General features: G+C 42.6%; 1 protein-coding gene across 7 annotated transcripts in view; it reads right to left on the reverse strand.

Annotated features, from left to right (window-relative positions):
• Nucleotides 1-15533, reverse strand: part of pfkfb4b (6-phosphofructo-2-kinase/fructose-2,6-biphosphatase 4b) — a 33559-nt gene that overhangs the window by 10124 nt on the left and 7902 nt on the right. For 2 of the 7 annotated variants that reach the window (XM_084928372.1, XM_084928374.1), the window contains exons 2-14: nt 14159-14275; nt 13978-14074; nt 13597-13663; nt 13425-13499; nt 13288-13344; nt 12658-12779; nt 11229-11436; nt 10983-11129; nt 10787-10891; nt 10558-10687; nt 10388-10450; nt 10036-10100; nt 2245-6156 (exon numbers count right to left, since the gene is read on the reverse strand). In XM_084928372.1, the coding sequence (XP_084784498.1) occupies nt 6085-6156; nt 10036-10100; nt 10388-10450; nt 10558-10687; nt 10787-10891; nt 10983-11129; nt 11229-11436; nt 12658-12779; nt 13288-13344; nt 13425-13499; nt 13597-13663; nt 13978-14074; nt 14159-14275 (1325 nt within the window). In that variant the 3' untranslated portion in view covers nt 2245-6084. The other 5 variants (XM_084928373.1, XM_084928376.1, XM_084928377.1 and 2 more) reach the window with 4 other exon arrangements.

Here is a 15533-nt window from a genome sequence, read left to right on the forward strand (position 1 = left end):
ACGTTTGGATGTTCTGCAATCGGAAGCCCTTAGAGTGTGCTGTGGAGCTTTTAAAACGTCTCCAGTCAGTGCCCTACAGGTGGAGATGGGAGAAATGCCCCTAGATCTTAGGAGGAAGCAAGTATCGGTGAATTACTGGGTTCGTCTTGGTGGTCATGGTGACGCACATCCCACAAAGGAGGTACTTTTGGAATGCTGGGAGTATGGAAGAAGTCAGAAGGATCATTTTGGAAAGGTGGGGAATCAGTGGGCTAAGGAGTGTCATGTGTATGAAAATATGTCCTGCAGTAGTGTTCTCTGTGGTTCCTCCATGGTTATTGGAGACCCCTCCTGTGGACTGGTACTTGCTGGATCTGAAGAGAAAATTGAAAGGAAGAGTCGATCTTGTTTCAGCATTTTATTTTCACAGCTTGAATGAATACCCTGAGTGTATTCATGTGTTCACGGATGGTGCTAAAAGTCCAGGGACTGGATGTACAGGGTTTGGAATAGCAGTTCCGTCAAAAAATATTGAAATAAACAGACGCACTTCGGATGGACTGGCAGTGTACACGGTTGAAATGGTAGCAATTTTGGTAGCATTGAAATGGGTAGAGTGTTCAAAAATCAGGCAGGTGGTAGTATGTTCTGACTCGGCAGCTGTTCTTTCAAGTCTACAATCATTTTGTTCGAAGACAAGGCAGGGCATGCTGCATACTATTCTGGAGACTATAAGCAGAATAAGGTGTTGTGGTGGCAATATTCACTTTCTTTGGGTGCCAGCTCATGTAGGAATCAGTGGAAATTAAAAGGTGGATAGGTTGGCAAAAAGAGCGCTGACTAAAAATAGGACTGAGATGGAAATTAAAAGCAGCGGATCTGAAGCAAAAGGTATTGTTTGGAGGCAGGTTGTTCAGGAGTGGCAGAAGCGGTGGGATTCAGGGAGTAAGGGCAGGCAATTGTATCATCTTAAGAAGGAGGTGGCAGAGTGTAGGTTGTATAGGGGTAATAGGAGAGAAGAGGTGGTCATTACCAGGCTTAGACTGGGACATTGTGCATTAAATAAAACACTACAGATGATAGGAGAACATGAGACGGGGCTTTGTGGAGTGTGCCAGGAGGAGGAGGAGACAGTAGAGCATGTAATACTGCGGTGCAAGGGTTATGATGTGGAGAGGAAAGTTCTGCAGAATAGATTGAAGGAGCGGGGAATTGGGGAATTTAATCTGAAGAGTGTGTTGGAGGGTAGTAGGGCACAGGTGAGGGAACTGGTGGGGTTTCTGAATGATATAGGTGTTTATGAAAGAGTGTAGGTTTTTGTTTGTTTGTTTTGTTTTGTTTTGTTTTTTTGGACACAAATTGCAAACTCACTGTCTGACCCATACTCCGGAACAGTAGGAGGCGGTAATGCTCCTTTACGTTGGTTGCCAACCGCCGTTAAATACAAAGAAGAAGAAGAAGCGGCGTTAAGGACGTCCTCGCCGTACCTGGGTCCATCAGGTCCTCCAGAGGCGTGAGCAGTTTGGTGAGTTTCACCATTTGCTCCAGGAGCTGCGCCTGGACGACCGCGGCTTTCAGCGGTACCACCGTCTTTCCCTCGCCCAGTTTGAGGACTTGCTGTCCCGCGTTGGTCCAAGCATCGCCCGCCTAGACACCAACTACAGGCGCTCAATCCCACCTGCAGAGCGCCTGTCCATCTGCATGCGGTTAGTAAAAGTGTTTAATACGGTAGTCCTTTATTGATACCTGTGCTAATATATGCTAAACTATTGTTTATACACTGCTAACATGGATGTGGTATGCTAACAGTGAATGCTGTCGGTGTTTACTGATAGCAAACTGTGGTATGGAGACGACTGTTTATAATATTTCTAGTGATACTCAAAAGGTCTCATCAAGTCCCGATTTAATTCGATTTATGCTGTTATCAGTGTTTGCAATGATAGCATGGCTGTGATGTCATATCAGTGTATGCTCTTGGTGTTTGCTGATATCAAACTGGTACGAGGACCACTGTGGGTTAATCTTTGTAGTGATACTCACTCTTTTTTTTTTTTTTTTTTTTTTTTTTATTTAGACCTGGTTTAATTCTGGGATAGTTGAATATTTGTATATAATCCTCGCAGCTGTCAGACTGTGAACAGTTTGCTCCATCTTTAGTTATATGGTTCTATCTAGCATATTCTATCTTGATAAGCTATGTCTTATCACAGGTTAAGTTTTCAAAAATATTAACAATGATTTAAGCAAGGAAAGGGCTACATGTCAACATACAACTCTTTATTTCTATTAATGTCTTACTTCATTCCTACCTGATTGACATGTCTAGGAATTATGAGTGATTGGCACACTGTAGTGGTAAAAGTTGCTACCAATCAAATTATGATATGGTAAAGTTAAAACAAAACACAACTGACTGTTTTATATTATATCTAATATATATTATCAAATCAAATCACTTTTATTGTCACATCACATGTGCAGGTACACTGGTACAGTACATGCGAGTGAAATTCTTGTGTGCGAGCTTCACAAGCAACAGAGGTGTGCAAAAAAAATACAATAACATAAAACAAGCAAAATCTGAGAGTAATAAATATATGTACAATATAAGAGTGTATGCATTACTGGATGTGTATACTAAATATGTTTTTCTACGTGTGTGTGTGTGTGTGTGTGTGTGTGTGTGTGTGTGTGTGTGTGTGTGTGTGTGTGTGTATACATATTTTACAAATTAAATAGAGTAAACAATAAAATAAAATATATAAAATATACACAGGTTGGTAGTTGAACATGTGCAAAACAAGTGGCATTTATATACAGTGTGGAGTGCATAATGTTGAAGTTCCAGTAGTGAAGGTGAGGTGTCTATGAAGTGTTCAGCAGTCTGATGGCCTGGTGGAAAAAGCTGTCTCTCAGTCTGCTGGTACGGGACCGGATGCTGCAGAACCGCCTTCCTGATGGAAGTACTCTGAACAGTTTATGGCTGGGGTGACTGGAGTCCTTGATGATCCTCCCCGCTTTCCTCAGGCACCGCTTCCTGTAGATGTCTTGGAGGGAGGGAAGCTCACCTCCAATTATCCGTTCAGAACACCGCACTACTCTCTGGAGAGCTTTGCGGTTGTAAGCGGTGCTGTTGCCATACCAGGTGGTGATGCATCCAGTGAGGATGCTCTCAATGGCACAGCGATAGAAGGTCCTGAGGATGCGGGGGCTCATGCCAAATCTTTTCAGTCTCCTGAGAAAGAAGAGGCGCTGCTGCGCCTTCTTCACTGTTTTGTTTATGTGTACTGACCACGTAAGATCCTCAGCCAGATGTACACCAAGGAAGCAGAAGCTGCTCACTCTCTCCACAGCAGCGCCGTTGATGGTGATGGGGGTGTGTACTTCTCTGCACCTCCGGAAGTCCACTATCAACTCCTTTGTCTTTGCGACGTTGAGGGTGAGATGGTTGTCTTGACACCAGTGGGTCAGGGCGCTGACCTCCTCCCTGTAAGCCGTCTCATCACCGTTGGTGATAAGACCCACCACTGTAGTGTCGTCCGCAAACTTCACAATGATGTTGGAGTTGCTAGTGGCCGTGCAGTCGTAGGTGTAGAGTGAGTACAGGAGAGGGCTCAGTACACACCCCTGTGGAGCACCAGTGTTCAGTGTGATAGGGGATGAGGTGATGCTGCCCAGTCTGACCACTTGGCGTCTGTCAGACAGGAAGCTAAGGATCCAGCTGCAGAGGGAGCTGCTCAGTCCTAGATCCTGCAGTTTCCTGTCCAGCTTTGAGGGAACGATGGTATTGAATGCTGAGCTGTAATCCACAAACAGCATTCTCACATACGTGTCCGTCTTCTCCAGGTGTGACAGGGCAGTAGGTAGTGTCAGGGCTATGGCATCATTAGTGGCCCTTTTGTGGCGGTATGCGAATTGTAAAGGGTCCAGTGAGTCGAGTAGTGAAGAGCAAACGAAGTCCCTGATCAGCTGCTCGAAGCATTTGCTCACGATGGGGGTCAGGGCTACAGGTCACCAGTCGTTCAATGAGGAGATGGTGGAGGATTTGGGTACAGGGACGATGGTGGCCATTTTGAAGCAGGCTGGGACTATAGACAGAGAGAGGGAAAAGTTGAAGATGTGTGTAAACGCTCCAGCCAGCTGAGCCGCGCATGACTTGAGGACGCGGCCGGGAATCCCGTCCGGACCAGTAGCTTTGCGTGCGTTCACCTTCCTGAAGCACTTCCGCACATCCTCCTCAGACACAGTGTGCGCGCTGACGTCATCCGTGGTGCGCACACTGTCCGGTCTCATGGTGTTCGCTGTGCCGAATCTAGCGTAGAATACGTTTAGATCCTCACACAGAGAGGCCGTGGTCTGCGGTGTGCTGGTTTTCCCTCTAAAGTCTGCGATTGTGTTTAGTCCCTGCCACATACTCCGAGGGTTGTCAAACTGTTGCTCCACCCTGTCCCTGTACTCACGTTTGGCTGCTTTGATCGTTTTCCGGAGTTGGTAATGTGCATGTTTGTAGTCCGATGTGTTCGCGGAGGCAAAAGCGGTGCTCCGTGCCGCCAGTGCCGTGCGAACATCTCTGTTAATCCAGGGTTTTTGATTTGGGAAGGATTTAACTGTTCTGGATGGGACGACATCTTCCACGCATTTACTGATGAATCCGCAGACTGAGTCTGTGTACTCATCGATGTCATTAGCAGCCACGTGAAACATTTCCCAGTCCGCGTGAGCAAAACAGTCCCGCAGCGTAGACTCCGATTGGTCCGACCAACTGTGCACCGCCCTCAGGGTTGGAGCTTCCTGTTTCAGCTTCTGCCTGTAGTCGGGCAGGAGCAGGATGGAGCGGTGATCTGATTGGCCGAATGGAGCGCGGGGGAGAGCTTTGTATGCATCCCGGAAAGAGGTGTAGCAGTGGTCAAGTAGCCGGTCTCCACGAGTGTTGAAATGGATGTGTTGGTGGAGTTTTGGTGAAACTTTCTTCAGGTTTCCCTTATTAAAGTCCCCGGTCGTGATAAACGGCGCCTCTGGGTGTGCGGTTTCCTCACTGCTGATCGCGCTGTACAGTTCCCTGAGTGCTCGGTCAGTGTCGGCTTGTGGGGGAATGTAAACAGCCGTAATAATCACTGCTGTAAATTCCCTCGGTAGCCAGAATGGCCGGCACTTAATCATCAGGTACTCCAGGTCCGGTGAGCAGAAGGATTTGACCGGGTGCACGTTCGCATAATCACACCAGCTGTTGTTGATCATGAAACACACACCACCGCCTCTGCTTTTCCCAGTAAGAACCTGTGACCTGTCCGCGCGGTGCACAGAGAACCCCGGTGGTTGTATTGCGGAGTCCGGTACCTTATCCGACAGCTAGGTTTCTGTGAGGCAGATCACGCAGCAGTCCCGCATCTCTCGCTGGAATGAGATCCGTGCTCGAAGCTCGCACAGCTTGTTCTCCAGAGACTGCACATTAGCCAGTAATAAACTGGGTAACGGTGGTCTGTTAGTGCGCCGTCTCAGTCGAACTAGAACACCAGATCTTCTCCCTCTGCGTCGCCGTTTGCGGCCTCCAGGGTCAGAGAACAAAGGCGTCTGAGGTGAGATGAATGGGTGGTCTGCAAACGGAGGGTCCGTGTTGCAAAACTTGAACTCCGGAAAGTGATGAGAAAGTCTGTCTTTTATGTCCAGTAAGGTTTGTCGGTCGTACACAAGGAGACATGTGCTACTCGTGAAAAATTAAAGGAAAAGTAAAATTAAACACAAAAAACAGCTGTTGCTTGGGGGAGCTCGCGACGAGGCTGCCATACTCGGCGCCATCTTACAACATCTGACATCTATTATGTAATTATCCTTATAATTACAAAATGTTTTATGTAAGATTTATGTTTTGTAATTTAAATCTGACATCACAAAAGTATTTTGGAATTTGAATAATGTATTTTGTAACTGCAGTACACATAATACTAATTTTGAACAATTTTGTCCAGGTTCCTTGCCACCGGGGACTCCTTCAGGACCATCGCGTTCAGTTTCAGAGTCGGTGTGTCCACGGTGTGCCAGATCACCCCCCAGGTAGCGACGGCCATCTGGGACTGTCTAGTGGACGACTTCATGGCTGTGCCTTCAACTGGAGACTGGCGGTCCATCACAGAGGGATTCAAGGAGCGCTGGAACTTCCCTCTCTGCTGTGGAGCTCTGGATGGGAAGCACGTCCAGACAAAGGCACCCCATATATCATATAGGAGACACACACATTGATATACACTAAATATTTATTCCATTTCTTTTTTTTGTGGTGCCCAAATTTATGCACCTGCTTGATTTTGTTTAAACAATTGTTGCACACTTTTTGTAAATCCAGTAAACTTCTTTTCACTTCTCAAATATCACTGTGTGTGTCTCCTGCATGATATATTTAACTGACATTTTTTATTGTAACAACCAACAATTTATACAGGAAAATGATGGCTATTAACAAGGTTGCCCAAACTTTTGCATCCCACTGTATTAGTATATTTTGTCATTGGTATAATATGAAATAAATTCTACATGTGTCAAGTCGTGTGCCAACATTTGCTGTGTAGTAGAACTGAGACATTAGTCATTATAAAAATTTATTTGAAATAATATTAAAATTCTCAAACAGAAAAACATTAAACATAAATATATAAAATATAAGTATTTACAGAGAGACAGGAATAAAAACGACCAGCTGCTCTCCAGAGCAGGAACAAGGCTGAGGAGGAAATGCTCCATTGGAGACTGGTGTGGCCTCTTCAGGGACACCAGGATGGCCAGCTCCACCGCCGATGGACCGTCCTGGGACCCGTCCCTCATCTGCCTCGGAGCCGTCCTCCTCCGTGGGCCTGTAAAACAGCACAAAACACAAAGAAATGAGAAGGCTGCTACTAGATTTTCATTTTCAACATTGAGAAAAACAAAACAGGATATAATCAGATTGGTTGTAGATATTTAGTAAAGGTGATCACAAGGGAATCCCACCGAGTACAAAGCTATCAGTGCATGCTATATCTGATGCTACAATTACATACCTGTGGGTGCAGCAGCAGGAGCGGAGGGACTGGGTAGCCAGGAGAAGCAACAGGGGATGCTCTGCTGCAGAATCAGTTGGTTCTATCAAGACAATATTAAATGTTAACAGGTCGAATACAATAATCATAGAGAAAGTATATATAGTGGTCCCTCATTTATTGCAGCAGCCGTTCTCAGAATAACTAGCCCCTTGCCACGCACTTCATACACTTTTTTCCCCACAAACATGAACATTAGTCACAGTTCTCACAAGTTGATTCTCAAAGTGCAAACCTTTGTAGATTGCAAAACGTATTAAAATTACTCCACAAATTAAAGTATTATTATGCAGCATTTTGTCTTCATCTGCCTGCCACTTTCATGCGCCTTTTTCCCTCGCGGTGCAGGTGTCTATTTCCGAATGAGGGTCATACTTATGAGTGTTTTTGTGCTGTTTTTTCTATTGGACGTGATGGTTATCAAAACCAAACATGATAAATTTGGCAAGCGCAGGAGACACGACAAGGGGGAGATTTCTCAATCAGGCTGCAGAATGCAATGCTGTACTGTGCAATTAAAAAAAAAATCAGCGAAAAAGCGAGGCAGTGACGGATGAACAGCGGGACCACTGTATGCTGTTTATTAATAAACAAAATATATTTCTATATGACAACAAGCATAAAAGCAGAACGGTATTTGTACGTCAGTGGGAAAATAGCGGTGGCTTGCTAGCTTTTGTGCGGCTTCCCCGGGTCAGTGAAAAATTTCAAAAGAGAAATGAATGAACTTACCAGGTTGCCCGATCTCTTCACATATCTTCCTCCAAGCTCGGTCCTTTATATTCCTGTCTCGGTACAGAAAGCAGCTGGTGTCGTACAGCTCCGGGTTGTTTGCTACAGCGTTGATTAGCCTTTCCTCCATTGAATGAAGGGCTTTGGCTGGATCTGCCCCTTTGACCTAGGTCAGAGCCACGTCATCAGGCTCCTGATTGGTTGTCGCGGCGCGATTTGACGCTGGAGTTCAGATTTCTCCAACTGGAGCGGTTGACGCGATACGCGCGTATGCACAAAATGCAACACAAAAACTGATGCGCGTGGTTTTATTCGCGAGTCAAACGCGCCAGACGCGCTACACTGACGTGCGTTTCACGCATTTTTGCGTTTTTCGCGACGCAAATCTGCTTCCGAATTTTCGCGGGACCCGCAATCGCGTGTCATCGCGCTTCTACATTGACTTTACATGTAAACCTGACGCTCTGGCCGCCTCTATCGCGTTCGGTGTGAACACACACACAGTTGAGAAGAAATGATGTTACATTCAATTAAATCAGTCTGTTTGTATCCAGCAGCAAGTTAACATTAATGCTGATTTTTTGTAAAACAACTTATTGGTTCTATTGGAGGTTCGACATGTTCACTTTGGTAGCACAGACACAAAGCCTAGATCGCAATAGTGAAACTGTAAATCATTTTAGAAGCAGCAACAATGTTGAGATTTAAAGCAACAGTCTCCATCACATAGTTAAGAAAACAAGCTACATTATGCATAAAATACACGTCTATAAATAATGAATGTAAATACAAATCAGCCACAATCAGAAATAAATTCATTTTTTTGAAATGCCATTAAAACAACTTAAAAACACTGATGGAGTGCCCCTGTTATTTTTCCTCATTGTGTTCACACATATGCTACATATTTAAACTTAAGACAATAACACAGGATAGGTCGACTTCAGTCAGTGAGACCTCTGCAGTAAACAGAATCAATGCTGAGGTGTACGAGTTCACTTGTGTTCAGTAAAATTACACATCAACCAGAACTGAAAACATCATGTGCTGAGAAAATAGATTTAAAACAAAGTTAAAAATGTACTTCACAGCATAAAACGTTCAATTTCTGTTCTTATTTTTTTTTTGTTTGACTAGCATACATATACCCTTTACTCACTCTGACACTATCTAACACCTGCCTAACTCCAAACACAACGTCTCACACAACCACAATCTAACACAAAGCTATTGGTACATGTTCATGAGCGCACACATTTAGTTATCCTAAAACAGCCATCTGAGCATGCAGCTCTTAGATGGCAAACCTGAGGAAAAAATCAAAGTCATAGCTGATGAGAAAAGAGGTAGAAATGTCAATAATAAGCGACTTCACAGTTGTTTTGATTGCTGTCAGGGATCACTGGAGGACAGACAGTGAACGTGTGACTGAAAGTTTACAATCGCTGTGTGAAGAAGAAACAGACGGATTAGTACTGACTGCTAGGCCTGCTCAGGAGTGAGAGCTACAGTAAATGTTGGAATAGGTGTTGTGCCTCTCGAGAGACCAAAGGTCTGTAATACGAAACAGGACTGGTTAACCCTGGGTTTTCTCTACTACGAAGGCAGTTCACTTCTTATCGGAATACATCCTCCTGAGAACCGAGGAAAAATTCCTCTTCCCATTGAATTTTTGGAGCTAAAAGCAGAGATATCAATGGAAAGCCCAGGATGTCCTCTGTTTAGTACGTCAGGATTTATTAGCATAGCTCAAATAAATCAAAAGATATAGACCAAAAACAAATATCCTTTACAGAGGACATAAATGAATAGGCTGGTTCTCAGCAGGATATTGCCACGGTAACCCGATACAAAATTACAGCCTACTGACAGATCAATTCTCTGGATTCTCTATTCAGATCCCTCAGACCCCTGTTTGTACTGTGAAATGAGCATCAGCAATACATACAGACACAAATTTATTCTAAACCCTAAAACCTTATACTGAATCTGCACACAGACTAACCCAAACTTTAAATTCTATTTTTATATGAATTCTTTTCTCTAAAGAGTGTGAAACACCACTGAGTCTGCAGCTTAGAGAATCTAAACATTTGTAATAATGTTGCCTGAGTATTATTTGTTTCGTTGAATATTATTTGTTGTCGTGGTTCCTATGTATACAGTGTGAGGGAGCCTCCTGACTGAGTTGTGGGTCGGAGGGTAAAAATGCAGTGAGGTCAAAGGTCTGAGTGCTGCTGGTGACACCTACCTCTGGTCTGTCTCTTTGTGTGTTTACAGCATCCACGCTTAAACAGAAAGACTCCACTTCACATCCTGCATAAGAGCAAACAGTAGTTAGTTATAATACAGAAATGTTCCTTTTTAAATATACTAAATAAATATAATATGTTCACGCCCACTGGCAAGCCATTTTTAATATCTCAGGTGTTTTATTTTGAGAAACATTTTCACAATATTTATCTTAAAGTTTACATCTAACTGCTTTTGATACAAGTTAATACAAGTTGAAATGTTGTTTCCAATGATACAACAAGAATAGAATTTAAGGACTCATGTATAACTGTGAACGTGTTAGAAGCTTTTTAATTTACAGAACTTACCATAAGCCACTGGTGTCAACTTCAGTACTGTGTGCAAAGGGCACTTAAGATAAGGCAACTCATCTGTGGTGACAGAAAGTTATAGTAAGTTTCAGGGTCAGACTTTAAAAAGCATACTCTGATGGTAAAGTAAAAAAAACTTCAAACTACCTACTTTGAGTCCTTCTTACCTGCAGTCTTGTCCAGGAAATATGCAAGAAGACAGCGCAAGACTGCCTGGTGGCAAATCACCAAAACGTTCTCCTGTCTCTCCAACTCCATGATGACAGGCTCCAGCCGCTGAACCAGGTCTTCATATGACTGAATGAGGTTCGCAGATCAGTCACACTCAACTGTTTTTAAAACTCAAACAACCAAAAAACAACTAAAAAATCCTTAAAGAAGAAGTTTTATGCTCACCTCTCCTTTTGGATAGCGGTACCGGTATTTGTCTTGGTCTCTCAGGGCAAACTCCAGAGGGTAACGCTCTTGGATTTCCTCGTACATCATCTCCTCACACACGCCCTGTGGAAAGAGAGGAGGAAACATGTTCAGCATTTACGCAAATGTTTCCACAGAGGCTTTTGCACACAAGGAAAACTTGAGGTGGACATACAGCGTCGATTTCATTGAGAGATTTCCACTGTTCGTACGACACTCCAAGGATCTCCGCGGTCTGGATTGTCCTCTTCATCTGGCTCGTCCACACTTTAAGATTTTTGATGTTTTGCTCCTGGAGGAAATTCCTCAGACGTTTGGCAAACTGGACAACAAGAGAGCACCACAGAAGGATGCATTAGATCAACTCGGTGATTTGAAACATATGTGCTGCCATATTTTCTCTACATGCACAGACACTGACCTCTTTTCCTCTGTCAGACAAGCCCGAGTCTCCTCCGATGCGTCCCTTGATGTTGAGGTCGCTCTCACCGTGGCGACAGAGGTAGATGGAGCGCGGTGTGATGTGGATGTTCATCAAGTAGTAGACAATTCGGCTTTGGACGTGGTCAACGACACGGTTCACCAGGTAACGACGGCCCACGTCCATTATCTTTATGTAGGACAGATCCCTGAAACGAGACGTTCTGTTAATCGCCTGTGAGCTTGAACTGATTTCATCCACTCTACTGATGGGTGCACACTGTGAGAGGGTAGGGCTATCCTAAAATTTGACCCTCTCATGTAACTGCAGCCATGACCTAACTAGCAGATGTGCAGCAGATGTGTACATCACAAATTCCATAGACTTTCACCATACTTAAGCTATTGTGCAGAGGTCTGGGGCAATAACTATAAAACCACATTACATTCACTTTTTACTCTTCAAAAAAAAGCAATTCGAATCATCCACAATGCAGGTTATAGGGAACATACAAACTCACTATTTTTGCAGTCTGAAATATTGAAAATTGACGATATAGTGAAATTCCAAACAGCACAAATTCTATTCAAAGCAAAAAATAAAGAACTGCCAGGTAATATTCAGAGTATGTTTTTTTTGAAAGAAGGAAGTTATAATTTAAGGGGTTTTTGTAACTTCAAAACAATGAAGGTACGTACTACAAGAAAAGGCTTTTGTGTTTCTGTTCATGGAGTGAAACTATGGAACAGTCTGAATATGGAATTAAACTAATGTCCAAACATAAAACTGTTCAAAAAGAGTTATAAAAATATGATCTTCTCGAACTATAAAGAAAAGGAAAATATTTAAATTAAGTGAATGTCTCTATTTAAAAACAAACAAACAAAAAACTCATGATGTGATATTATAGTATATAGTATATCAGAAATCTGTTCACTATTTTTATTACAAATTATATCAGTAAGGAAGCTGACTAAATATTAACCGATAATTTATGGCAAAGGGGTGGGATTAAATAAGTGTATACTTCTTCCCACTCCCTTTCAACATGTAAATTAATCAGAATGTTTTTTTGTATGTAATTTGTATAGTATTTTTTTTCCTCTCTTATTTTCTTTTCTAAATGTACTTGTATATTGTTCACATGTTGAAATAAATTACCAATTAATCAATCAGCTGATAAAGACAGAAACCCGCTCCATTGTGAAAAGAAGCAAAACAAGCCTAGATACAAGATAGAGGTAAAATGTGCAAAATGCAAAAAAATTAAATAAATCTAGCTCCATTTGTTTTCATGACTGAAAGAAGAACTGCATCCCTGTGTCAGAGCCTACTATTCAACATCTACATACATCAAACCTAATGTTTAACTCATGTTGCAAGAAATCCAGCTGAAAATCCAGTGCTTTCATGTTTTGTATGCCGTCACCTGTCGAGAACCTCATCCAGAGGCTGGTAGGATGACTCATAACACTTTATTCTCTTCATGAAGTCCTTGATGGCCTCATCTGAGTTGCAGTCAATGTAGTCTGGGTTTCCCAGCTTAACTTGCTACAAAGAGGAAACACAAGGAGAGGATGTGAGCAGACAAAACCAGGAAGGGGAAGTTTGCTGCCTCATGCTGCTTTAAGTCTGACTCTCTCTGTCTTGGTCTGCAACCTCAGTGAACTCCTTCGTAATTAGTTTAAAGTCTAAGCTAGGTTCAAGACTCATTCGCAACAACTAAACAACCATTCAGACGAGCATCCTTGTTTTCTGAGTCCCATCCACACCCCGATCATGATGTGTGTTTTCAAAAACACCAAGACAGCAGCACTCTAAAAAGCTCAACACGAAGCTTCAAAACTGGACTTCACTAACCAACTGGTGACGCTACAGCAGCTACATCCATCTTTCATATAAAGTCTATGTCTGCAACTCAGTTCTGATGAATTTTAAAGCTAAATTTTCTCTTGATTTTTATTTTGGACTCAGCAGCCAATGTTTGGGGAGGTATATCAGAAATTTTAAAAGTCCTGTTTTGATTCTACTGGATTCAATGAAAGGAGACAAAGCTTACCATTATATTTTGGGCAATGACCTCTGGGTCTTCACACACAGACTCCACGAAAAATACCTGAAATGACAAGAAAATACAGGTCGCCAATCCAAATTTTAAAAAAAGAAAAAGAGAGTACCATCTTGCTTTAAACATACCCTGTATCCATTCTGCTCAGCAAACATGATGATGGTCCTTCTTCTGTCTCTTGTTGTATTAGTGGCATCAAAGACCTGAAACAACATGGAAAAACAAGCGTTATGCAGCCGTTCTATATGCTTCTGTATTCTAGGATTACAGCAGAAGTCAGGGACAGAATCAAGGACTCACCGCAACCTGTCCTCCTTCGACGCTCAGGTACTGCCGTACATCATTAAGAGCTGACAAAGCGCACTGACTGTGGAAAGACACGAGAGAGATTTTTACATTTCAGATTTGTACTGAGATTATTCTAGGCTTTGTGGTCAGTCTTTGTTGCATTCTTTTTTACATCGTGAAAGAAAAATGTATTATTTTATACATAAAACCAAGCTGTAGCGGTTAATCCATGTGCCAACAATAGCTGAAAGCTACCAGGTTTTCAATCTGACCGATCAACCCAGCAGGTAATTTCACAGCTGAGCTCTCCTCTCTTCAACACATGGGTGAAGTCTGGTGGAATGGTTGGAATGAAACTTTGCATGACATCCAGAAAACCATGTGCAGACTCACCGTCTGATTTTTAGGCCTTCTTCATTGTCTGGACGGAAAAACTCAAAGGATTTGTAGATTTTCAGGCACTCCCTCCGGTACTGGCCAACATTGAACTCTGTTGAGAGGAGACGGCTGTCATGTTTACACAGAGCAATGTTGGTTGTCACTTTATGCATGATTTTAAGGAAGTGGCTCCCACCTTTCGTTGGCACGCCTATCCAGTTTAAGTAGCGTGTGAGCTTCTTTGAAATGTAGGTTTTCCCTCGGGCTGGAAGTCCAACTGTCACAATGAGGGTCGGGCAGTTTGTCATGCACACTGACAGAGACGGAGAGACAAAAGAAACTAAATTTGAAAGCTTTTCACGTATTTAATATGGTGATCAACAATAATTCACACTAATTAGTCTAGAGGGCTCTTTTGGAGAAAAAAAAACCTTTTTGTAACAGTTATATGCACTGCTACAGAATAAAGATGAGGTAAAACAATGAGACTGCTTAAAAATGCAAGCCACGTGCTTCAGACTAAAATCCTTCATGTGCATTTTATATTCGCTGGGCTCTATGAGAGCTGGGGGCCAGCTCCGACATGTCTGAGACAGGCCGAGATCAAGAAAAAGTGAAAAAATGACAATTAAAAGTGCAGCTAAAAACAAGGCTGTGAGGAGCACATAAATTCAGACAGCAGAACAGAAGCCTACATGTTTCCTTAATAGCTAACCAGCAGCACATGCTGATTAATTAGGTGGAAAAATGCCAGGTTTGTGCTCTGCAGTCGCAACAACTCAGACTTGGCTGAAATTCAGCTGGACCACCACAAAAGTCTGCTTGTTACAGCCCCAAACAAGTGTTTAAATTAAAGACTTAAACTAGCGATTTCCGTTTTTCTTCTGTTACTAATTACTTTTTTGCTGTTATTTGTTTGTATAGTAAAAAAAACCCAAAAACAAACCTGCTTATGCAAAAAAAATTAACATCCACATGAATATCTTGAAGTACTAAGACACTCCCACACATCACATACATTTGAGATAAGGAAATTTAGACTGATTTCTAAGGAGCATAATATTATTACATGGTCACTGATAAGATAACGTGTGTTATGCCAAAACGGGACTGGACTAGCTATAGCTTTTTTAACTAAAACTAAAAACAGCTCTGGGGAAGGCAGACAATGACTCAGCAAAAAAAAAAAAAAATTAAAAAAAAATTAAAGTGAGAGAGAAAATCAGACACAAAACAAAGCACATTACAGGACAGCTGTCCAGTGTAACACCTACAAGACAAACTAACATAAGCAGTAGACCTGTGTAATCGGATGCTAAGCTGATTCAGAATCCCACTCCCTGCATGTGATGTCAGGAGAAATATGGACCAGACAAGATGCGCCTGATGCAATATTACCAAGCACGCAACATCTCAACCAGCCGTGATAAGTTCAAGCACAAATCTGACCATTAAACGTGCAAAACGGAACAAAAATGAGAGAGACCAGAGACGAGATCATATCCACAGATGAGCGAAATCGCATCTCCGACACACATCCTTTGCGCACTTGACGACCTGCTGCATCTTAC

The sequence above is a fragment of the Perissodus microlepis genome, chromosome 5 (assembly GCF_051167445.1).
Source record: "Perissodus microlepis isolate ML-2025 ecotype Zambia chromosome 5, ASM5116744v1, whole genome shotgun sequence".
Taxonomy (NCBI): Eukaryota; Metazoa; Chordata; class Actinopteri; order Cichliformes; family Cichlidae; genus Perissodus; species Perissodus microlepis.